Source organism: Euprymna scolopes, chromosome 12 (genome assembly GCF_053919585.1).
Source record: "Euprymna scolopes isolate OS-2025 chromosome 12, ASM5391958v1, whole genome shotgun sequence".
Classification (NCBI taxonomy): domain Eukaryota; kingdom Metazoa; phylum Mollusca; class Cephalopoda; order Sepiida; family Sepiolidae; genus Euprymna; species Euprymna scolopes.
The window spans coordinates 126,728,523-126,750,853 of record NC_136493.1 but is presented as its reverse complement, the minus strand read 5'-3'; the positions used below and the strand labels follow the sequence as shown (position 1 = coordinate 126,750,853).

Genomic DNA, 22,331 nt, shown 5'->3' with positions numbered 1-22,331 from the left:
ATCACCATTCTTGCCACGGCCAGGATCGTAACGTAGATCATTTGTCTTTCCCGGTCCCACGGCGGCCTCACGTTGTCCATTACATTGGATATGGTAATTGGGCAAGGATGCTCAGGATCGATGCAAGCTGTCACCTCGTTGACATACGACTAGTACCGGCGGAGTTTGCAGCAATCGAAGAAAGCATGATCAGTTGTTTCTACAGCCATTGTCCCACAATGGAGACAATCAGCCAACTCCAAAAACCCGGAACTGCATTGTATGTTGAGTGGAAGTGCATTTCGGGCCAATCGCCAGATCAGAGAGAACTCCGAATTGTTCAGATGACTCGAACCTGGCGCCCAGCTCCACGCGAAGCAGTTCTCACTGTGCTGCCAACCCAAACGCACGCATAGTGGGTCGTCGGCGGTCCCCTTCACTAGATCCCTGTGGAGTTCCCTACGGGTAGCAGTCACAGGGTGCTGGACCTTGGTAGTCGTTTTAGCGCGGCTCGGCACTCTTTCATGTAGGCAGATTCTCCCGGCGGCCTGCGATGGCTCTCGATAGAAGGGTCCAGAACGAGGTCGGGGAAGGCGGCAGTAACCACGGGGTGCCACGGTTGGTCATCTTGCATATAGTGGCTCAGGTAGGCCAGCCTCTCAGCGTCTCTATGACACTTCAAGTCCGGCATTTCCAAGCTTCCCTCACACGGACGTTGAATACAGACCTGTCTGCTCACCCAGTGTCTTCTCTTCCTCTGTCCCAAAGAAGCGAGGACAAGAGTTTGACAAGAGCTGTTAGGTGTTGTGCAGGCAGGGGAAGTATGGCCAGTCGGTAAAGGATGAGAGGAAAGACGTAAGTGGCGCACACCTCAGCTCTACCCTTTAAAGAAAGTTTCCTAGAAAGCCACGAATTGATTGCAGCCTCCACCTTTGATCGTACCTCCAACCAATTTTTCTCAAGCTGGAGACCCGGTCTGAACCACACGCTGAGGATCCGAACTGGGCCATCCGTCCAGCTGAAGGGCGCCGGGAGGTTTGCGTTGCCACTCCAGGCGCCCAACCGCAGTCCTATCAACTTGCTGCGGTTTATCTTGGTCCCTGTAATTCTTTCATACTGAGCGAGCGCCTCCGACACGATCTCAATGTCTCTGAAGCTCGACACAAAGACCGTGACATCATCGGCGAATGCGGATACCTTGGTGGCTGAGCCACCGGGAATTGTAATTCCGTGCAGGGCCGAATTTGCCTCCCAACGTCTCAGCTTGCGGAGCAGGAGCTCTAAAGCCAGAACATAGAGCAGGGGCGACAGCGGACAACCCTAATCTTTGCCAAAAGGCCAAGAAAAACTTAAAAAGCTAAGAACAGCATGTATTAACAACAGACCTTTGATCTTAACCAAAAAGGCCAAGCACAAAAGTGTTACGGACAGACCGACGGACCAACGGAGTGACTTATAGAGTCGCTTGTATGCGACTAAAAAGTAGGCTTTTAATGTCAACAACAGAAGGAAAAAAACTGTAGGTGTATAGATTATGACTTAAAGCTCTCTCTCTCTCTGTATATATATATATATATATATATATATATATATATATATATATATTTAAATTTGCACCTGCATTAATTTGGAACAATGAACAAGGATGCAAGCTTTGAACTGGTATTAGAAAAAAAATGAAATTGCCTTAGTCTAAAAGAATTTCTTCTTGCTGATCAAGGATAGAAAATATGAAATGTAGTATTGGAGCAGATACTAAACTTTGCTTAGTCCAAAAGCCAAAGAGACTGAAGTTATTTACGTCTTTAAAAAATTAGAAACCAGGTCAGATGTGAAGTTAAAAGCCAGTACATTAGAGGAAGTGAAGTCTGGCTAACAAAATAATGCTTGATCAGGCTCCATCGGTGTTCTTCGATACAAGCACTTAACCTGATTAGCAATAAAGTAATCCATTTTCAAATAGAGGTGGTAAAGCCTGGGAAGGTGGACCTTCTAGAATTGCACAGAACCACACTCGAACCAAACAGAAGCATTTAAGATGTCAAAGTAGGTGATGAAATGGCAGAAATATGTAGATATGATAGATTAATGATTCAAGCACTCTGATCGATACAACTATTAGATGATTTAATTTTTGATTTTACTTTTTCTCTTGTAGACTTGTGGTAAATGTGGAAAATTTGAAGAATGCGTCAAATGTGTCCTGTCGCAGGAAGATCAAAGCAGTAAAAATTGCACAAAGCCCTGTTACGATGCGAAAGTTGAAATCGTCGAAAAATTGGATGACAAGAAGCAATCATATGGTAAGGTTAGATGGCGAATGTTACTATCACACACACACACACACACACACACACACATATATGACAGCAAGTCAGAAACACAAAAGAACTCACTTTAAATATCATAATCAGAGAAAATTACTCTACCCACACCGTCGGGAAATTAAACAAAACTTTATTTGACTTTCTTTACTTATTCGTACAGCATAATCGAAATTGAAACAACGGTTCTCATTAGATCACCGAAGTTAAGCAACGTAGACCCTGGCCAGTAGCATATGGGTGACCATTTGAGTATGCTAGGCGCTGTTTGTCAGCTTCCAATGACTGGAATATACATGTGTTCAGGGACCGCTTATGAATTTCATATTCCCAATAAACTTCTTCCTTTGGAGGAAACCGGCATCGATTGTCCAGGGCTTATACCATACTAAGTATTATTAATTTGATAAAATAAATATTCATTTGTGTCCTATATGCGTTTTTATATTAAAAAAAGTAATATTTAAAAGAATTTTCAAGCCATTATATTTCTAAACTTTTGAAATGTGGATTGATAATTTGTGTCAATTGCACTATTCAGACTACTATTCTCATCTTGAGTGTTATTCTCAGAACGTTTCGGCCAATGTAACCACCGACCTTCTTCATGTATATATTGTCGAACTTGGGAATCTTTCTGTCAAGCTTGGGAATCTGCACAGAATTTTGAATAAAAGCTACTAACGCCCAAAAGTATCCTATACCTCTATAAGGCCACCATTCACCCATGTATGGTGTATTGTTGTCATATTTGGGCTGGTGCATCTGCCACTAGTCTCTCGCTACTAGACAAAGTTCAAAAGAGAGTCACCAATCTGATAGGTCCTGAACTGTCGTCTAAACTTCAGCCTCTGTCCCATCGACGAAATGTTGCATCCCTTTGCCTGTTCTACAAGTACTTTAACGTATTAGATGGATGGATTCCGACCCCCCCCCCCAAAAAAAAAAAATTCTTCATCCTTTCTCAGAAACATTGCTCATAGAATGTGAGAATTAAATGGTAAAAAAAACAGTGGCATCAACTGATTATTATTTATATAATAGGACTATTTTTATAGGATAAAATTTTTTCTTACATTATTAGACGACTAAGTTGTAATGAACAGGGAAACAGTCTTGCAGTAATGTGTTCTACAGACGAGTAGTTCTGTCCATGGAAACTTCGCTTGATGCTAGACACCTGGAACCGGAAGGGGAAAGTCTTTGTTTGTTATGGTAAGAAGACATGTGATTATTATCAATGTTTTGCAAGGAAGAACCAAAGATCGGAGCTCAGTCGAGCACTTTGAATAGAAATAGCGATAGAATAGAGGGAGAGACTCTAGCAACATCTTTTCTATGAGAAAGGGGTTGTTGGGAAGAGAAAAGATCACCTTCCAATAGATTTTGACATTACAATGAGGCAAACGGAAGTGCTGCTTTGCTCCTTCTTTGTCCGATACATTTTCCAATTATAAACTTTCTTTCGATCTCAACTGAAAATCTAATGCTAAAATTAAACTCGACAAATTTGTTCTAGAACTTCACCGTATTTCACTGTCTAATCTCTTTACCAATTTCCAAATTCCCCCAAGACTTTTGCAGTTTCATCAGAAATCCTTCAGTAGACACCAGTAAGGTTAATGCAAAACGAGACAGATTGCAGAGTCTTCAAATGAACCAAACAGAATCTAAGCAAACAAATCAAACTTTGCTTTTAATTAGCCAATTTTCATTGGTTATCATTGTAGCATGTTATCTCTACTATTATATAAAAGGAACTTTGTCTGTGTGCCTGTGAGTTCTTTCCTTATAGACTCCGAAACGGCTGGACTGATTTTCATGAAATCTCACACGAAAGTACTTTATGTGCCTGGCTGTGTTCTTAAGATTAGTTTTGTGTCAGAATGTCTTCGATAAGTACCGAGAATCGAAATAATCCGATGAAAAAAGGAACAGGCGATTTTGACCAAAGTAAACACCTTACACAGCCTAACCTCACAAGTGCATTTGAGAAGTTTTATTATCACACAAGCCGAAAGATTTAACATATAAAATCTGCAGCAGGTTCTTTGATATGACAGGAGCGCATTCGAAATGAGTGTTTCTTTTTAGAGCACAATTGAAGTATGGTACGTAACTTTTGCATCTTAAACTTTAATTCAAGTCATTATATATAAAAAATAATTTTATAAAATAAGCAGTAGGTTCTCTACAGTGCAATGTAGACTAAGTTACTTCATGTGAACTGGTTGTTCGTGCAATCAATCGATTTGATTGAAAAATGTGCGATTTCACTGATTTCGATGACAATAAAAATATGGAAGTGTGAAGCATTCGTCGATCATCATTCAATCTCGGGCAACGTTAGGTCACCCTGCCAGTTGGCGATATAATGACATACTTTTCTACAATTTATAAAAAAAAATATATTTATTCCGGACCAGACAACTGCTAATATGCAACATTTTAAAATAATCACTTAAAAATAAAAATCAGCAAGAAGGATAAGTTATTTTTTTATTTAATAAAATACTTATATTTGGTCAATTATTTGACCATAATCATATAAAAAAATAATTATTTTACGATAATTATTTTTAAATGATATTTTTTATTACAATTTATTATTTTAATTTTTACTTTAAAATATTTTAAAAGTATTTAAATATTATGATTTTCAATTTTAATTTTTTTTTTTCAATATTTTAAGTAAAAGGTTTTTTATTCTTTACTAAAAGTAATGACATGACTTATAATTTTGCAAGGGGAATAACTTTTCCTGTACTTTTCCAGGTTTATAATTATTTTTCATAGTATCATTTTTCAATATATTTTTTTATATAAACTCAGGAGAATATATATATATATATATATATATATATATATATACTAGCAAAAGTACCCGTCGTTGACTGGGTTCGAAAACAGCCTACAGAAAATGGACTCTGATTTATGAAAGTATGATAGCTTATGAAAAGGAAGGGTTGTAAAGAGATAGCTTCGAATTTGGGGGTATCAAAACCAAAGCAAAATATGATGAAAGTAAAAATAAAATAGATAAACCCCATAATTTATTATACCATACATGTTCACACTGAAACACTTATCACAATATTCTGTGGATCTATATTAAAAAACCTTGTTAAACTTTGTGACATATTTCCATTCTATGGAGGTCAGGCACGAACGAACACCCCATAATTTTATTATACCATATTACTTCAAACTGAAACATGATTATCAAAGTATACTTATGTAGATAGTTTGTGCCTATTTCCATTCTATGGAGACCAGATGCGAACGCAGACCCCACAATTTTATTATACCATCCCTATTTAAGTTAAAACATACTTATCAAAGTATTATTATGTACATCTATATAAAAAACATTTGTCAACGTTTTTTTTAATTTTTAAATTTTTATTTCCATACTTTGTGGACCAGGTGCGTACATAGATCCCACAATTTTAATGAATCATCATTATGCCAGATCAAATATACCCATTCCTGTGTCTCGATACATCTATCATTATGTGATCAGTTTTCTATAATAGTCAACCATATAGGAGCCTATTCATGACCAAAAACACACACACAGACGTTCAGCTTTATATAATTATATATATATATATATATATATATATATATATAATAAAATTTTAGTCATTCAATGAATTTAAAAATTTATGACGTGAAATGTTTGAGTTTCAGATCAAAAGATTTTTATTATTCTATGTAAGACAAAGAATACATTAGAAACATTTTAACTCCTTATCCTATAGGATTTCGAAAATATTTCTAATGCATTCTTTGTCTTACATAGAATAATAAAATTTTTTGATCTGGAACTCAAGCATTTCACGTCATAAATTTGTAAATTTATTGAATGACTAAAATTTGATTTCTTTTCTCTATCTTGTATATCGAGCAATTCTTATTTAGGTGGGATAATACTTATAGAATATTACTGCCAGTAATATCTTGTGAATCTTATAATCACAGGTTTCCATACCAGCTGATTGATAGATAATTTTATTCAGAAGAATATATATATATAATATATATATATATATATATATATATATTATTTTATTCTATTTATTAAAACATAGTACATATGGTCTGAGGTTCGAATCTTAGGAACAGTCGAGCTGCGTTGACGAGAGGTAGGACCTCGAAACATGCATATCTGTAGATTACTGTTTTATAAATAAAATAAATAAATAAATTAATGATGTTTATGCAAAAAAAAAAAAAAAAAAAAAAGGGGGGGGGGCGATTTTCTGAGGAAAAAGATCTTCAAGGTTGAAGACGCTATTAACCGTATTATTGTTTCAAAAAAAGCAAAAAGAAATCTACAAAACGATAAAAGTAACACAAAAAAGTGATCTAGGACTTCGTGGTGTAACGGGTTAACGCATTAGACCATAATACATATGGTCTGAATGTATAAGTTCGAATCCTAGAAACAGTCAAGCTTTGCTAACGAGAATTAAGAACTCGAAAACATGTCTATCCGTAGATTAGTGTTTTATAAATGAAATAAAATGATAAATATATATATATATATAAATGTATAAATATATATATATATAAATGTAACTCTTGGTTCGTTCGCAATTTATAGTCTAAAAAACCACTGGACGGATGGCTTCCACGTTTTGGTATAATATGTTTACTATATCCATGTGTGTTTTTATATATTTCTTTTTAATTATAATATTATACTTAATTTTTCTATGATAAATAGGTGGTTTTCTTTGTACCGATACGCCATTTTTTTTATTTAGGGACAATTATTTATTACCGCTTCCTGTCACGTAACCAGTGTTTCCAATTTAGTGGTTTTCCTGCTAGATCTGGAGATTTCGTTTGCAATCTAGCGGGGAATTCTAGAAAATCTGGAGATATTTGGCACCCACACACCCGCAATTTTAGATTAAAAAATAAAGAAAAGCGCTTGAAAATACTTTAAAACATAAAATAAACTCATTCATGTAATTTATTGCCTTTGGTAACAATTATTTATTGATTATTTTTGTTTTGTTTTTCACCTTTTTTCGGCTAACCATTATTAAATCTCGCTATAAAATCGATTTTTTTCAAGTACATTTTAGGTGGGGGGCATGCCAACCTCCGAAGTTTAGTTTAAAATACGATCTAAGCCACCCCGCTTAATTTAGAAGTATTTAGTCGAAAATTGTAAAAAGCAAGAAACAACAGCAAAAAAACAAAAACTAAAGAAACTTATACCAATACAGTAGAATTTAATTATTTACCAACCTAAATACTTTTAACATGCTAAAACAAAGTTTTTTTTGTTTTTTTTTATTTTTCTAATTTCAAAATATGTTGCACCATTATTGTGATGTTTAATTTGCAGTATATTTCAATTTAACTTTTATTATAAAAAGTTTGAGTTTATGATTTGTTTCTTGCAAAAAAACAAAACAAAAAAAAACAAATACCCTCTCTGAAAAAACAGGTAAAACTAGCTGCTAAAATATGTAAGCCTTCTGGGGAGCTAACCGCTTCAATATAATTCCAGAAACATATATAGAGAAAACACGGAACATTTTATATATTGAATATACTATATTTATAATTTTTTTATGGTAGGAAGTTAAAGTATGGAGCTTTTTTTTTGGGGGGGGGGGGTTAATTAGCGATTTTCTGGAGATTTCTTTCGCCTGATCTCGCGGATTTTTTTTAAATCTCAGTTGCCAACACTGCATCACGGAAAGGATATTTTGGTCTCAGCACTACAGGCTTAATGTAAACAGAATGTGTTTACAATATCGGTAAATTTTCAATGGGTTTAATCACATGATTATTGATGATGTAACCATGTGATTGAAATTTAATTTAAATTAACCACATGTGGTCGCTTTCCTATCAAATATTCATCGCAAATGGTAGGTACAGACAAAATGAATGCCGACGCTCAAAGTGTAGAAACATTTTGACCCCTCCCTTTACTTAAAAATTCACCAAAAATCAGGAAAATAACCAATTTTAATGAAAATTTCAGTATTTATCAAATAATGATCACAGAATATAATGAACTAATTATTTTTTACGTAACTCTTAGTGAAAATGTTTTATTTTGTTTAAACATAAAATACCTTTACTAAAGTTATGGTTTTAAGTAGTAAATAAAAAACGCAAGAATTTATTTTTGCTTTTTTAATAAAGCATCGTAATTTGTAACAATAAAAATTTTGTACAGGAACATTACGAAAAATGCCCCTAAAGTCCGTATTAATGAATTCGATATAACTCGAAGAAAAATGAATTTCTCGCATACTATTCAGGAAATTAAAGATTCAATTAGATTCCTATTTCAGTCACCTAAATTATTTAGGGTGAAATGAGTTTAGGAATTTATAGCCAAACCTAAATGATTTTATTATACCATATTACTTCAAACTGAAACATGATTATCAAAGTATACTTATGCAGATAGTTTGTGCCTATTTCCATTCTATGGAGATGAGGCGCGAATGCAGACCCCACAATTTTATTATACCATCCCTATTTAAGTTAAAACATACTTATCAAAGTATTATTATATACATCTATATAAAAAAACATTTGTCAACGTTTTTTTTAATTTTTAAATTTTTATTTCCATACTTTGTGGACCAGGCGCGTACATAGACCCCACAATTTTAATGAATCATCATTATGCCAGATCAAACATACCCATTCCTGTGTCTCGATACATCTTCTATCATTATATGTGATCAGTTTTCTATAATAGTCAACCATATAGGAGCCTATTCATGACCAAAAACACACACACAGACGTTCAGCTTTATATAATTATATATATATATATATATATATATATATAATAAAATTTTAGCCATTCAATGAATTTAAAAATTTATGACGTGAAATGTTTGAGTTTCAGATCAAAAGATTTTTATTATTCTATGTAAGACAAAGAATATATAAGAAACATTTTAACTCCTTATCCTATAGGATTTCGAAAATATTTCTAATGTATTCTTTGTCTTACATAGAATAATAAAAAATTTTGATCTGGAACTCAAGCATTTCACGTCATAAATTTGTAAATTTATTGAATGACTAAAATTTAATTTATTTGCTCTATCTTGTATATCGAACAATTCTTATTTAGGTGGGATAATACTTATAGAATATTACTGCCAGTAATATCCTGTAAATCTTATAATCATAGGTTTCCATACCGACAGATTGATAGATAATTTTATTCAGAAGAATATATATATATATATATATTTATTATTTCATTCTATTTATTAAAACATAGTACATATGGTCTGAGGTTCGAATCTTAGGAACAGTCGAGCTGCGCTGACGAGAGGTAGGACCTCGAAACATGCATATCTGTAGATTACTGTTTTATAAATAAATAAATTAATGATGTTTATGCAAAAAAAAAGGGGGGGGGGCGATTTTCTGAGGAAAAAGATCTTCAAGGTTGAAGTTTAGAAATTTATAGCCAAACCTAAATCTTTTTTTTTTTTTGCTTAAAAAAATAGCATTAATACAGTAAGTTAGGTAAAATTTGCATAGAATGCTCTGCTTTACGGTTGTTGCAAAAATGGAATGGAAATTTGAATTTCGTTCCCTTTTAAATTCGGTACATTTTTACATTACGTCCAAATCATCGTTCACATCCAACACGTCAACTTTTATAGCTTTTCGGGTATGCTGGCAAGGTTAGGGGTGTCTATTCCGAAAGCCGTTCTTAACATGGGTAGATTGGTAGGTGTGTCAGAAATTTCGTGAAAAATAGTGAATAATTCCACCCCGTCTTTCCAAGCTTATACTCCTCAAAAAATGTAACTCAAGCCCTATTTTTTTTACAATTTAAGGACCAAGGTTTCCTTAAAAAAAAAAAAACCAAAACAACGTGTTTTTTTTTTTAAAAAAGGTTTTAAACTTCGGACTTTACAGGTAAATTTCTAAAAAAAACACTACTTTTTTTGTTTTAAATTTGAATATATTATTTATTGACCTTTTCTCTTCAATTTGTGATATAGAAAACTTTCGTAAATTAATTATTTACTTTTTAATAGACACTTGAAAATGGGGGGGGCTTAATTTAAATTGGAAAGAGCATAAAATTTCACATTAACCCTGAAAATATCGTAAAAATAGAATCAATAGAAAAATTTTGATAGATTTTTAAAGTTTAAAAATTGAAAAACATTGAGTTCGTAAAATTCATTTCTGTTTTTTAAAAAAATAAAAAAATATTTCTATTACTTTTAAAATGACTTTAATAGTTTATTTTGGAAGTATAATCCATAAAGAAAATAAACAACTCACTTTTAAAAGAGAAATTACGAGTTTTTTTATATTTTATTCGCAGTTTCGTGATAGGGGTGTCAAAAATTCCTACAAAAATTCTGATACATCTACTAGATTGAAGTGTTTATTCGTTGTAAACGTACCCGACAACCTATAAATGTCGACATTTCCAATGTAAATGGTAAGCTGGACTTATGTAAAAAATAACAAAAAGATATACCAAACTGACTTTTTCGTTTAAAAATGGAATTATTTCCCTTTCATTATTAACTTTTTTTATTTATTTATTTATTTTAAATATTTTGTGTTTTATATACATAAAGTGCAATTGTTGAATGTTACTTTTTTGATTATATTCGTTTGGGGGGGGGTGCACAATTAAAAAATTAAGAAAGATTAAAACGGAGCGAAATTTAAGTTTCCGTCCATTTTTACAACAACCATAAAACAGCGCATACTCAGCAAGTTTTATCGTAATTTATAAGCATAATGTTGAAACACTAAATCAACATTTTATTTATTTTTTTCATAATTAATGATGGAAGTATTTTTCTGTTTATTTTCTGAACATTTGTTAAAAAAATAATTTGTACATTCTCTTGAAGAAAAGAATCAAACTTTTCTGTACTTTCACATAACTATTTACAGTGTTCATGTAAAGCATTCATCTGTTCTTTGTATAATAAAAATTCCGTTTTCAAAGAGAAACGTTTACTGCCAAATTTCTTTAAAAAAAAAAGTGCAAGTTTTTCTAAAAAAAAAAACTTTCACCAATTTATGGTAAAAAATTAATCTTTTTTTGGCGGGAAAAATAACAACTTTTATTGATTAAAAAAATTGCAAAAAATAATAAAAGTAAATAAACGAACAAAATGCAAATTTTCTTGAGGAATGTGTTCCATTTTAACAAACTGAGCCACAGCAACGCGTGGCCGGGTACAGCTAGTAATTAAATATTTGTTTACGCCCCCCCCCTCCAAAATGGGCGATTTTCTGAGGAAAATATCTTCAAGGCTGAAAACGCTATTTACCGTATTATCTATGTGTTCGTTCGCACCTGACCTCCATAAAATGGAAATATGTCACAAAGTTTAACAAGGGTTTTTAATATAGATCCACAGAATATTGTGATACGTTTTTCAGTGTGAACAGATAGGGTATAATAAATTATGGGGTTTATCTTTTTTATTTTTACTTTCATCATATTTTGCTTTCGTTTTGAAACCCCCAAATTCAACCCAAATTTACAACTCTTCCTTTTCATAAGCTATCATATTTCATAAATCATAGTCCATTTTCTGTAGGCTGTTTTTGAACCCAGTCAACGACGGGTATTGCTAGTATATATATATATATTTATATGACAAAAGTCTATATTCCAAATTTCATGATGTTGACCATCTTACAATTTATTTCTTTGATTTCGTTGACACAGTTCTTGACAGTAACTGTTTCGTAGAAAATTCAACAATTGTGTCAACGGAATTAAAGAAATCAATTTTAAGATGGTCAACATCATAAAATTTGGGATATGAACTTTTGTCATTTATTTATTATATACTCTGCAGTTACATTGAGCTCCTTAAATTAAGGATTTGTATATATAAAAAATATATATTTTTCTGTGGAAATATGATGAGTTCCTTCCTCATAGGTTCAGAAACAGCTGAGCCCATCTTTCGCAAATTTCACACAAAGGTAATTTATATGTCTGACAGTGTTCTTCGATATGTTTTGTACAGAAATTAAACCGATAAACATCGAAAATCGAAAAAATCCGATTTTAAAAATAGTCTTTCTTCTCTTATAGATAAAAATAATTTTTACAGGGGAATATTTTACAGTACACCTGTCTAACCTTAGTCGGTGTAACGTAAAATATTCCCCTGTAAAATTCTTCTTTTAGGGAAGAATATTTTTAAGATCGTGACGCCCAAATATCAGCTAATGTAATATTGTAAACAAACACAGACGGAATTTGATGAACGACATTATCATTATTTTTTAAATATTTTAGCGAATTAGTCCACCAGGCAGATCATTCCTCGTAATAAATAATTGATATTAAATAGATGGTTGATTCTATAATAATACATATGCAATCTGCATAAGTTCAAATGTTATATATAAGCTTATTGTACGACCGGGCAACGCCGGGCGTCTAGATAGTAATATATCGGCTAAAAATTATTTTTCTACCTTAAAATCCAATTTTGAGTTTGTGTCTTTTTGGAAGGTAAATAGTTTATCTGTTATTTCTCCTTTTTTTGCAGACGACAAAGAAGTGTGCATGGTTGAAATAAATGACTGCATCGTTAGCTACAGAAACGGAATTGAAAAGTTGGCCATCTTGAAGAAACAAGGTTTGTAAAAACAACTTTGGTTTGCATGAATACTGTTGTCTAATGACAGTTGTATAGAAAATGGTTTATATTTTAGAGAGTATTTAAGATCGGAGGTAGAATAGTACCCAGAGTTAAAAGATACTAAATAATTGGAAATCTTTGAAAGAGGAGTTTGAAGATGTCCTCCTTAGTGAGGGCTTAAAACATAAATAAAAGAAAACGAAGAAAAAAACAAACAAAAAAATCTAACAGACGTGTTAAGCAAATAATTACAGTGAGAAGAGTAGTTTGTAAATATTTATTCAACTTATAACATTAATAACTAATTAACTTTACAAAATTAAACTGGGTAAAAGTTATATCCCGTTGACTTAGAATAAGTGGATCATGCCAAATTGATGTTTGAATATGATTAGATTTGTACTCAGAGGTGCCGACGCGACTGTGAGTCAGGTTCTAGATCAGCACCCAAAAATCACCTAGCGAGAGAGAGCTTAGTTTAGTAGTGAATTTCTACAAGTCATTCAACACATATCAACATGTAAAACAAACGTTAAATCGAATATGATGATGATGCTGATTGTCATCTTTTTTTCTTTTTTTTTTTCAATTGAATCTGGCAGATATTTATGATTTCCAGAGGAACATTATTAACAGTAAATTATGCAAATTGATATAGAAATCACTGTATAATTTCTATGTGGTTTCGCTAGTAATGATGGTGATGGTAATGATTTCGTATCTCTTTGTACAGATTGCAAGAAAGAGATCAACTTGGTGGCATTAATTGCCGGAATTATCGGTGGCATTTTCTTAGTTGGAATTCTACTTTTGGTCCTTTGGAAGGTAATCACTACTTTACAAGACAGAAGAGAATTGGCGAGATTCAACGAAGAAAGGGAAAATGCCAAATGGACAGCGGTAAGTTCTTCTCTGTATCCTTATTGAAGCTAACTCTTATGATTTTACATGTTTGCAATATTATTCTACAATTTTCTCTGGAGAAAAGTTAGGTTTTCTTAACTTAAATGAAAATAACAGCAGAATCATTGCGCTTTGTGCAGATTCTAATAAGGGTAGGCGCTTATCTCCCTTTAGATTTAGAGTTCCCAGCAAAATTGTAGATTCACTTCTGGAGTTAATCTGAAATATTAGAATGAAAATATCAAAGATAGACATCGGAACTCTGAGATGGTATTTTCTTAAATATTTAATATATAGGGAATATTTTCGTGATTTAAAATACCTTTTTCGCTTCAATAACATTCTTTCTGTTATCGAAATTTCTACTAAATTGTACATTTATAATTGGCCATGAGCTGGCTACTTGGTGTTTTTCAGGAGCCAATAACATAACACTCTTGACATGTCTCAACCATTGCAGCCATCTGTCGAGAGTGTTGCGTGCATGCTGCACATGTTGGTTCATTCACATACCTCAGTGTTGGTGATCAAGTGGCAGAACAGTATCCCCAACACTAAGGTACGTGGACGCGACACAGTTCATGGATTACATTATATAATATGGATTTCTTTTTCCTTTTCTGTAACAAGATTTAGATACTCATATAGAAAACTTCTTTTGATATGTCACTATCTGCCTACACCCATCTGTCGATTTTCCAGGGCTTCCTTTTTCTTTATATTTTTTACTTGTTTTTCTTTCCTTTTTTTTAGTATACCTATATTTTTATATAAGTAAATTTGATCCTTTTTTTTTTTTTTTTTATCCTTTTCAGCATTCGAATCCATTGTTTGTCGAAGCATCAACTACTTTTCGGAATCCAATGTGGAATTCAAACCCTGAATTGTGATCATCAGACTAAAAGACATTGGCGCTTCTCAAAAGAAATTCGCAGGTGGAATATGGCAGTTCCAAATGAATTAACAGGAAAACTTCTTGATATACGTACCTATCAGAAAAAAGATATCTAAACCAAAAATTACGGAAAATTATCGAGTAAAATTTTTATAAAAATTAGTTTAATTATATATTTCCGATTCTAGCTTGGCCTGAATCCATTTTACGCCTGTAATATAGAAGAGTTATGGCAAAGAAAGAAAAGGGGGGGGATAATTCAGTGTGTGATTTATTGTAAAATGTCATAAACTTGTTATGCCCCACCCCCTCCAAAAAATGACAATCATAGAATAAGTCAGAAATAAATAAATATTAAACAATGAAAAAAAAAAGAAAACATCAAATACATTTATTGAAATAAATGAAACATCAAATAAATGGATAAATCAATGAAAAATCACACATAAAACTTAAAATAAAACCTAATATTTAATTGAAACTGGGACATTAATGTTACACTAGGTATAATTCGACAATTTGTTTGGAAATACTTTCGAAGCGACTTTTATGAATTTTTATCTTCACATAAATTTCGCCAAGTATGAATCCACCATTTGCGTTTGCATTCCACATTTATATTGACTACGTTTTTTTGATTTTATGCCACGTACTTTCAGCATGGTTTTATTGCATGGTCCCTGGCTTTGGTAGAGGCCATTTTAGGACGATGATAGTGTCTTTTGATATTACCAAGAACCACACCGACATTTAATATACATTGAGTGTAAAAGTTATATTTTAGTGAAGGAAGAAAATGTAATGTGTATATATATATATATATATATATATATAGGTTAACAAAATTACCATATGTCGCAACAATAAATCTAGTTTCAATCTAAAAAGATTTTATCAGGCAACCATAGCTCCCAGGTTTTTATTGAGGTGAGTTTTTTTTTCTCATTAAAAGACTCGCCTTAATAAAAACCTGGAATTAGACTGAAACAGTTAATTTATTGCCGCGACTAATGGTAATTTTGTTTTACCTAAATTGAATAGAATAACATTTTGCTCTTTTTATTGAACACTATCAATGACGTCGTTAAATTCTATGTTTTTTGCTTTGGGATATTTTTAACACACACACACACACATATATATGCACACGGCGTAAACACATTGACACACTGGTTCCTGTCAGATTATCAAAGTTAAGTGACGTTAAGCTTGAATTGGAGATTCCAGGTGCTATATATGCTCTCCGCTTATCTCGGCATTGTTTCCGGTCCATCTTGGGCCTCTCTTTGCCACTGAACCCAAGCAATGCCGATTCAGTAGAGGTGTGGTTGTGGATTGTGCAACGTTTGCCTTACAGTTACATGCGCAGATACCCTTACAGAGGTGTCCATTTTCTCAAGAGACTGCCGGAGGCATCAATATATATACATATATATATATATATATATATATATATATATATATATATATATATATATGGGACATGCATATAAAATGGAAATAAATGAAACGTGTAGAGAATAGAAGGGTCACCAATTAGTGCTATCTAAAAACATGAACAAAGTTTTGGAAATTAAAAATTGAGAAAAATGAAATTTTATAAACATTTTTATATCTACGATTATATAAAAATATAAAAATTATTTACAATTGGTAAGTGTTCAACTGTTCATTTATGCAAATTCGTGTTTGGTAAAAAAAGTTGAGTTTGTAGTCAGAAGGCTCAGAAATGTGTATGGCAATATGTTCATAGTGTGAATATGTGTGCATAAGTAATATATGTAGGTGAGTATTTGACAGCGTGGCATTGTGTGTTGATTTATCTTGTTCTTGTTAGTGCGTGAGCAGCAAGTCGTTTCTGTTCGCCTTACTTTTGCTAGTGTGTACAATGTGGTTACAAGATGAAGAGGGATTTATGTTTTCTCTTTTACTCCTCCAGGCCAAAGACACAGGAAGGGGGAAAAGAAGTTAGGAGTACGTTCTTGAATTAAGTGCGAGCGACTAATGAAGTCTCTCCTTTTTTTTTTTTTTTTACACTTTGGAGTCATCACTTATCAAGGCCTGAAGGCCACTTGAGGATAAGGGTTGATGAATGTAAGGTGTAGTAATCGCTAATAGTGTAAATTGGCTAGAATTTGATTATTTATGGGGATGGCTCTACAAGAACTTGTTTACATTGGATTTGAAGGCTACCGTGTTGTATTCAACTGGGAAGCAAGCCAGCAGAACAGGCCGGCAGTTCTGGGAAAGAAGCTTTGTTCATGGAATCTGTGTTTAGACTTAGGCACAGATAGAGAGTGAGGGGAAATCGTATATAGTGGTTGTAGCTAGTCGAGTGTTTTTTTAGTTTCTCTTTCTAGTTTTTGACTGTTGCAGTTTTTCAGTACACATTTGGTTATTACTTTCACATAGACTTGTTACTTTTAGGGGTTTAAACGAGTTTCATTGGTTGAAAATACTTGAGTTAACACGTTCCTGTGAAACCTTACTTGCTGTTGGAAGTGACGAACAAAGCGAATTGAAATGAAGCGGAGAAAAAAAAGAGAGTAGAAATTAGAACCACTTTCCTTTTAGCGTTCGTTTAAAATCACTTCACGATTCAGTCTGTCGTGTCATGGAATCAACAAATATATGATTCACACGCAGATGATGGAGTCTTTCAGTTCCTAGGCGATTATAGGCGCGTCAACAATCAAAGATAATTATAGTTCCTGAGTGCATATATTACGGGAATTAATATAGCGACATCTCTCGTAGGGCACTGTTATGCTACTACTGTCTTAAGTATATTTTAACGACATTAGCGTCTTTAAAAAATGTCAAGAACCATGCTAACAATTGATATAAATACTCAACGAATGAATGAGAAAGAACAATAAAATATGAACGTTATACGTAAATAAGTTCTTGATGAGCCGTTCCATATAAGTTATCAAATTTACCGAATTTTCATTACTAATGATTACTATTGTCCAATTTCTACTGTACACTCTTTAACCCTTATCCTTGAGTGGCATCTTGGCCTTGATAATGTGGTGACGCCTGTGTAAAAATAAATAAATAAATAAATAAATAAATAAATACGTAACAATTTAGCAAAAGCTAAATTTAACAACGAAGTTTTGTAAATGAAACGGAGAAAACCTGAGTCAACAAACAAATTATATTTCTATCATATTTCAACAATTTTACAGTTTTCCCAATCCTTGGCCTTCGGGTCAAGATCAAAGTGTGCACTTCGATTTCTTGTTCTCTGTCAGTGGAGGAGAAATCCTTCATGACTGAGATAATTTTTATTTTTGTTCCTTTTCTCCACATTAAAAAAAAACGACCCTGGTGTCTAACTCTGTCCCGTGGGGAGACATTGTAAATAGGAACAATTTTGCAGAAACATAAAATACACTTCGAAAAACCAAAGTTCGTTGAGAAGGTTGAATTTCTTTAATGAGAAATAGAAAAGTGTGTGTGTGTGTGTGTGTGTGTGTGTGAGAGAGAGAGAATGTCAACTGGGGGCTCTCCAGTTAATAATTTCTGAATGATCGTTGTTGATGCTGTGGGCCAAGGTAAGCCACAAGCGTTACCCAAAAAACTGATTTCGTTGGCCAGGTCACCGTTTTTAGAAAAAAAAAATGAATTTGATATTGGCTTGCCATTTTGAGTTTGAATCGGAAATACTCGGGACTCTCCTCCCCGATTTTTATTGTTAATTTTCTGTAATTTTTAGGTTATATATATATATATATATATATATATATATATATATATATATATATATATATATACGTGAGAATATAAAAATGTTTCCTTGTGAATTTAATTGGACCTATCATATTTCATTTATGCATTATACTAAAAAATATTGCATTTCTTGTTCCAATACACCCAGCGAACATTTTCATTAAAATGATTTTTTTTCCATCATTGATTATCGATTTTCTATATAATCAATTCAAATACATTTTTATTCTTTACCGTTATTGTATCGATATAAATAATTAAAAATTTAAGAAACATCTAATTATTAAATTAAAAAACACTACGTTTTAATGTTAAATTTAAGAAATAAGATCTCAATATTATATTAAAAAAAACAAAATCGCAATATAAAATTTAGGAAGCATTTCAATATTAAAATTGCAAAATAACATATCAATATTAAATTTGTAGAAAAACATTTCAATATTAAATTTGTAGAAAAACATTTCAATATTAAATTTGTAGAAAAACACTTCAATATAAAATTTGTAGAAGAACATTTCAATATCAAATTTGATAAACAACGTTTAAATATTAATTTAAACAAACATTTCAATAAATTCACAACATTTCAATATTCGATTTGACAAAGAACATTTCAATATTAATTTGGACAAAGAACGTTTCAATATCGAATTTAAGAAAAAACGTTTCAATATCGAATTTAAGAAAGTGCATTTCGATATCGAATTTAAGAGCATTTTAAATTGAAATTTAAGAATATTTCGATATTAAATTTAAGAACATTCCAATATTGAACTTAAGAACAGTTCCATATTGAATTTAAGAACATTCCATTATTGAATTTAGGAAAGAACATTCCATTATTGAATTTAGGAAAGAACATTTCATTATTGAATTTAAGAAAGAACATTTCATTATTGAATTTAGGAAAGAACATTTCATTATTGAATTTAAGAAAGAACATTTCATTATTGAATTTAAGAAAGAACATTTCATTATTGAATTTAAGAAAGAACATTTCATTATTGAATTTAAGAAAGAACATTTCATTATTGAATTTAAGAAAGAACATTTCATTATTGAATTTAAGAAAGAACATTTCATTATTGAATTTAAGAAAGAACATTTCATTATTGAATTTAAGAAAGAACATTTCATTATTGAATTTAAGAAAGAACATTTCATTATTGAATTTAAGAAAGAACATTTCATTATTGAATTTAAGAAAGAACATTTCATTATTGAATTTAAGAAAGAACATTTCATTATTGAATTTAAGAAAGAACATTTCATTATTGAATTTAAGAAAGAACATTTCATTATTGAATTTAAGAAAGAACATTTCATTATTGAATTTAAGAAAGAACATTTCATTATTGAATTTAAGAAAGAACATTTCATTATTGAATTTAAGAAAGAACATTTCATTATTGAATTTAAGAAAGAACATTTCATTATTGAATTTAAGAAAGAACATTTCATTATTGAATTTAAGAAAGAACATTTCATTATTGAATTTAAGAAAGAACATTTCATTATTGAATTTAAGAAAGAACATTTCATTATTGAATTTAAGAAAGAACATTTCATTATTGAATTTAAGAAAGAACATTCCATTATTGAATTTAAGAAAGAACATTTCATTATTGAATTTAAGAAAGAACAATATTTAATTTAAGAAAAACATTTCAATATCGAATTTAAGAAAGAACATTTCATTATTTAATTTAAGAACATTTTATTATGAAATTTAAGAATATTTCGATATTGAATTTAAGAATATTTCGATATTGAATTTAAGAATATTTCGATATTGTATTTAAGAATATTTCGATATTGTATTTAAGAATATTTCAATATTGAATTAAAAAAGAAAATTTCAATATTAAATTTTAGAAGGAAAATTTCAATATCAAATTTAAGACCCTTTTCAATATTAGATTTAAGACCATTTCAATATCAAATTTAAGAAACATTTTACTATTTAATTTAAGTAACATTTCAATATGAGATCATATTTTTCATTGTTGAAGCGAAGTTATTTTCTGATTACCAAAAGACTTTTTAAAATGCCTTATATTGTTACGGGTATACTCCTGTTGGTGTTCAATTTTAGTATATGGACCGTTGCAATATCTCGCTTGTTAATTTTAAAAAAGAACCTTTCAACATCGAATTTAAAAAAGAACCTTTGAACATCGAATTTAAAAAAGAACCTTTGAACATCGAATTAAAGAAAGAACCTTTCATTGTTGAATTAAAGAAAGAACATTTCATTATTGAATTAAAGAAAGAACATTTCATTATTGAATTAAAGAAAGAACATTTCATTATTGAATTGAAGAAAGAACATTTCATTATCGAATTTAAGAAAGAACATTTCAATATCGAATTTAAGAAAGAACATTTCAATATCGAATTTAAGAAAGAACATTTCATTATTGAATTTAAAAACATTTTAATACGAAACTTAAGAACATTTTCATATTAAAATCAAAAACATTCTAATATTGAATATATGGAAGAACATTTCAATATTGAATTTAAGAATATTTCAATATTAAACATCATTTTAATTATGTAATTTAAGAAAGAACATTACACTATTGTATTTAAATGAGAACATTTAAATATTGAATTCAACAAATTCCATAATGAATTCATAGAAAAACATTTCAGTAATGATCTAAGAAAAATATTTCCATATTGAATTTTAGAACATTTCTATATGAAATTTTGCGAACAACATTTCAATATCAAATTTTACAGCCAACGTTTCAATATTAATTTTGACAAAAAACATTTAAATATTAATTTGGACAAAGAACATTTCAATATCGCATTTAAGAAACTTTCATTATTGAATTTAAGAAAGAACATTTCATTATCGAATTTAAGAAAAACATTTCAATATCGCATTTAAGAAAAACCATTTCAACATTGAATTTAAGAAATAACATTTCAATATCGATTTAAAGAAAGAACATCTCATTATTGAATTTAAGAAAGAACAATATTTAATTTAAGAAAAACATTTCAATATCGAATTTAAGAAAGAACATTTCATTATTTAATTTAAGAACATTTTATTATGAAATTTAAGAATATTTCGATATTGAATTTAAGAATATTTCGATATTGAATTTAAGAATATTTCGATATTGAATTTAAGAATATTTCGATATTGTATTTAAGAATATTTCGATATTGTATTTAAGAATATTTCAATATTGAATTAAAAAAGAAAATTTCAATATTAAATTTTAGAAGGAAAATTTCAATATCAAATTTAAGACCCTTTTCAATATTAGATTTAAGACCATTTCAATATCAAATTTAAGAAACATTTTACTATTTAATTTAAGTAACATTTCAATATGAGATCATATTTTTCATTGTTGAAGCGAAGTTATTTTCTGATTACCAAAAGACTTTTTAAAATGCCTTATATTGTTACGGGTATACTCCTGTTGGTGTTCAATTTTAGTATATGGACCGTTGCAATATCTCGCTTGTTTTCCTTAAATTCTAGATAAAACTTTAGTTTTGATCTTAATTGTATTGTTCGTCTTTGAATAAGATTATATTTTGTGTTTTAAAAGATTTAATTATTACGTTTATTCAAACAATTGTTTACTTCGCCATCTTTTTGTGTAAGTGTTGATATTAAATTATTGATATGTATTTTTACCTCTTTGTTTGTTCGAGGGCGCCACCAAAAGGCATACTACTTTTGGTGGCGCCCTCAAACAAACAAATGTCCGTAATTACTGGCCGAATTTATTGCGGTCCAAAATATCTGGGATGTTGATTGATTGTATTTATCTAAATCTCAGCCAAAAGCTCGGTCTTTTT

At 30.8% G+C, this 22,331-nt stretch overlaps 1 protein-coding gene across 2 annotated transcripts in view; it reads left to right on the top strand.

Annotated features, from left to right (window-relative positions):
* LOC145291471 (integrin beta-PS-like) overlaps positions 1-15,349 on the top strand; it is a 106,441-nt gene extending 91,092 nt beyond the window's left edge. For both annotated transcript variants that reach the window (XM_080137345.1, XM_080137346.1), the window contains exons 19-22: positions 2,138-2,282; positions 12,866-12,955; positions 13,692-13,858; positions 14,677-15,349. In XM_080137345.1, coding sequence (XP_079993471.1) covers positions 2,138-2,282; positions 12,866-12,955; positions 13,692-13,858; positions 14,677-14,751 — 477 coding nt within the window. In that variant the 3' untranslated portion in view covers positions 14,752-15,349. The remainder of the gene's footprint in view (positions 1-2,137; positions 2,283-12,865; positions 12,956-13,691; positions 13,859-14,676) is intronic.
* The last annotated feature ends 6,982 nt before the right edge of the window (positions 15,350-22,331 follow it).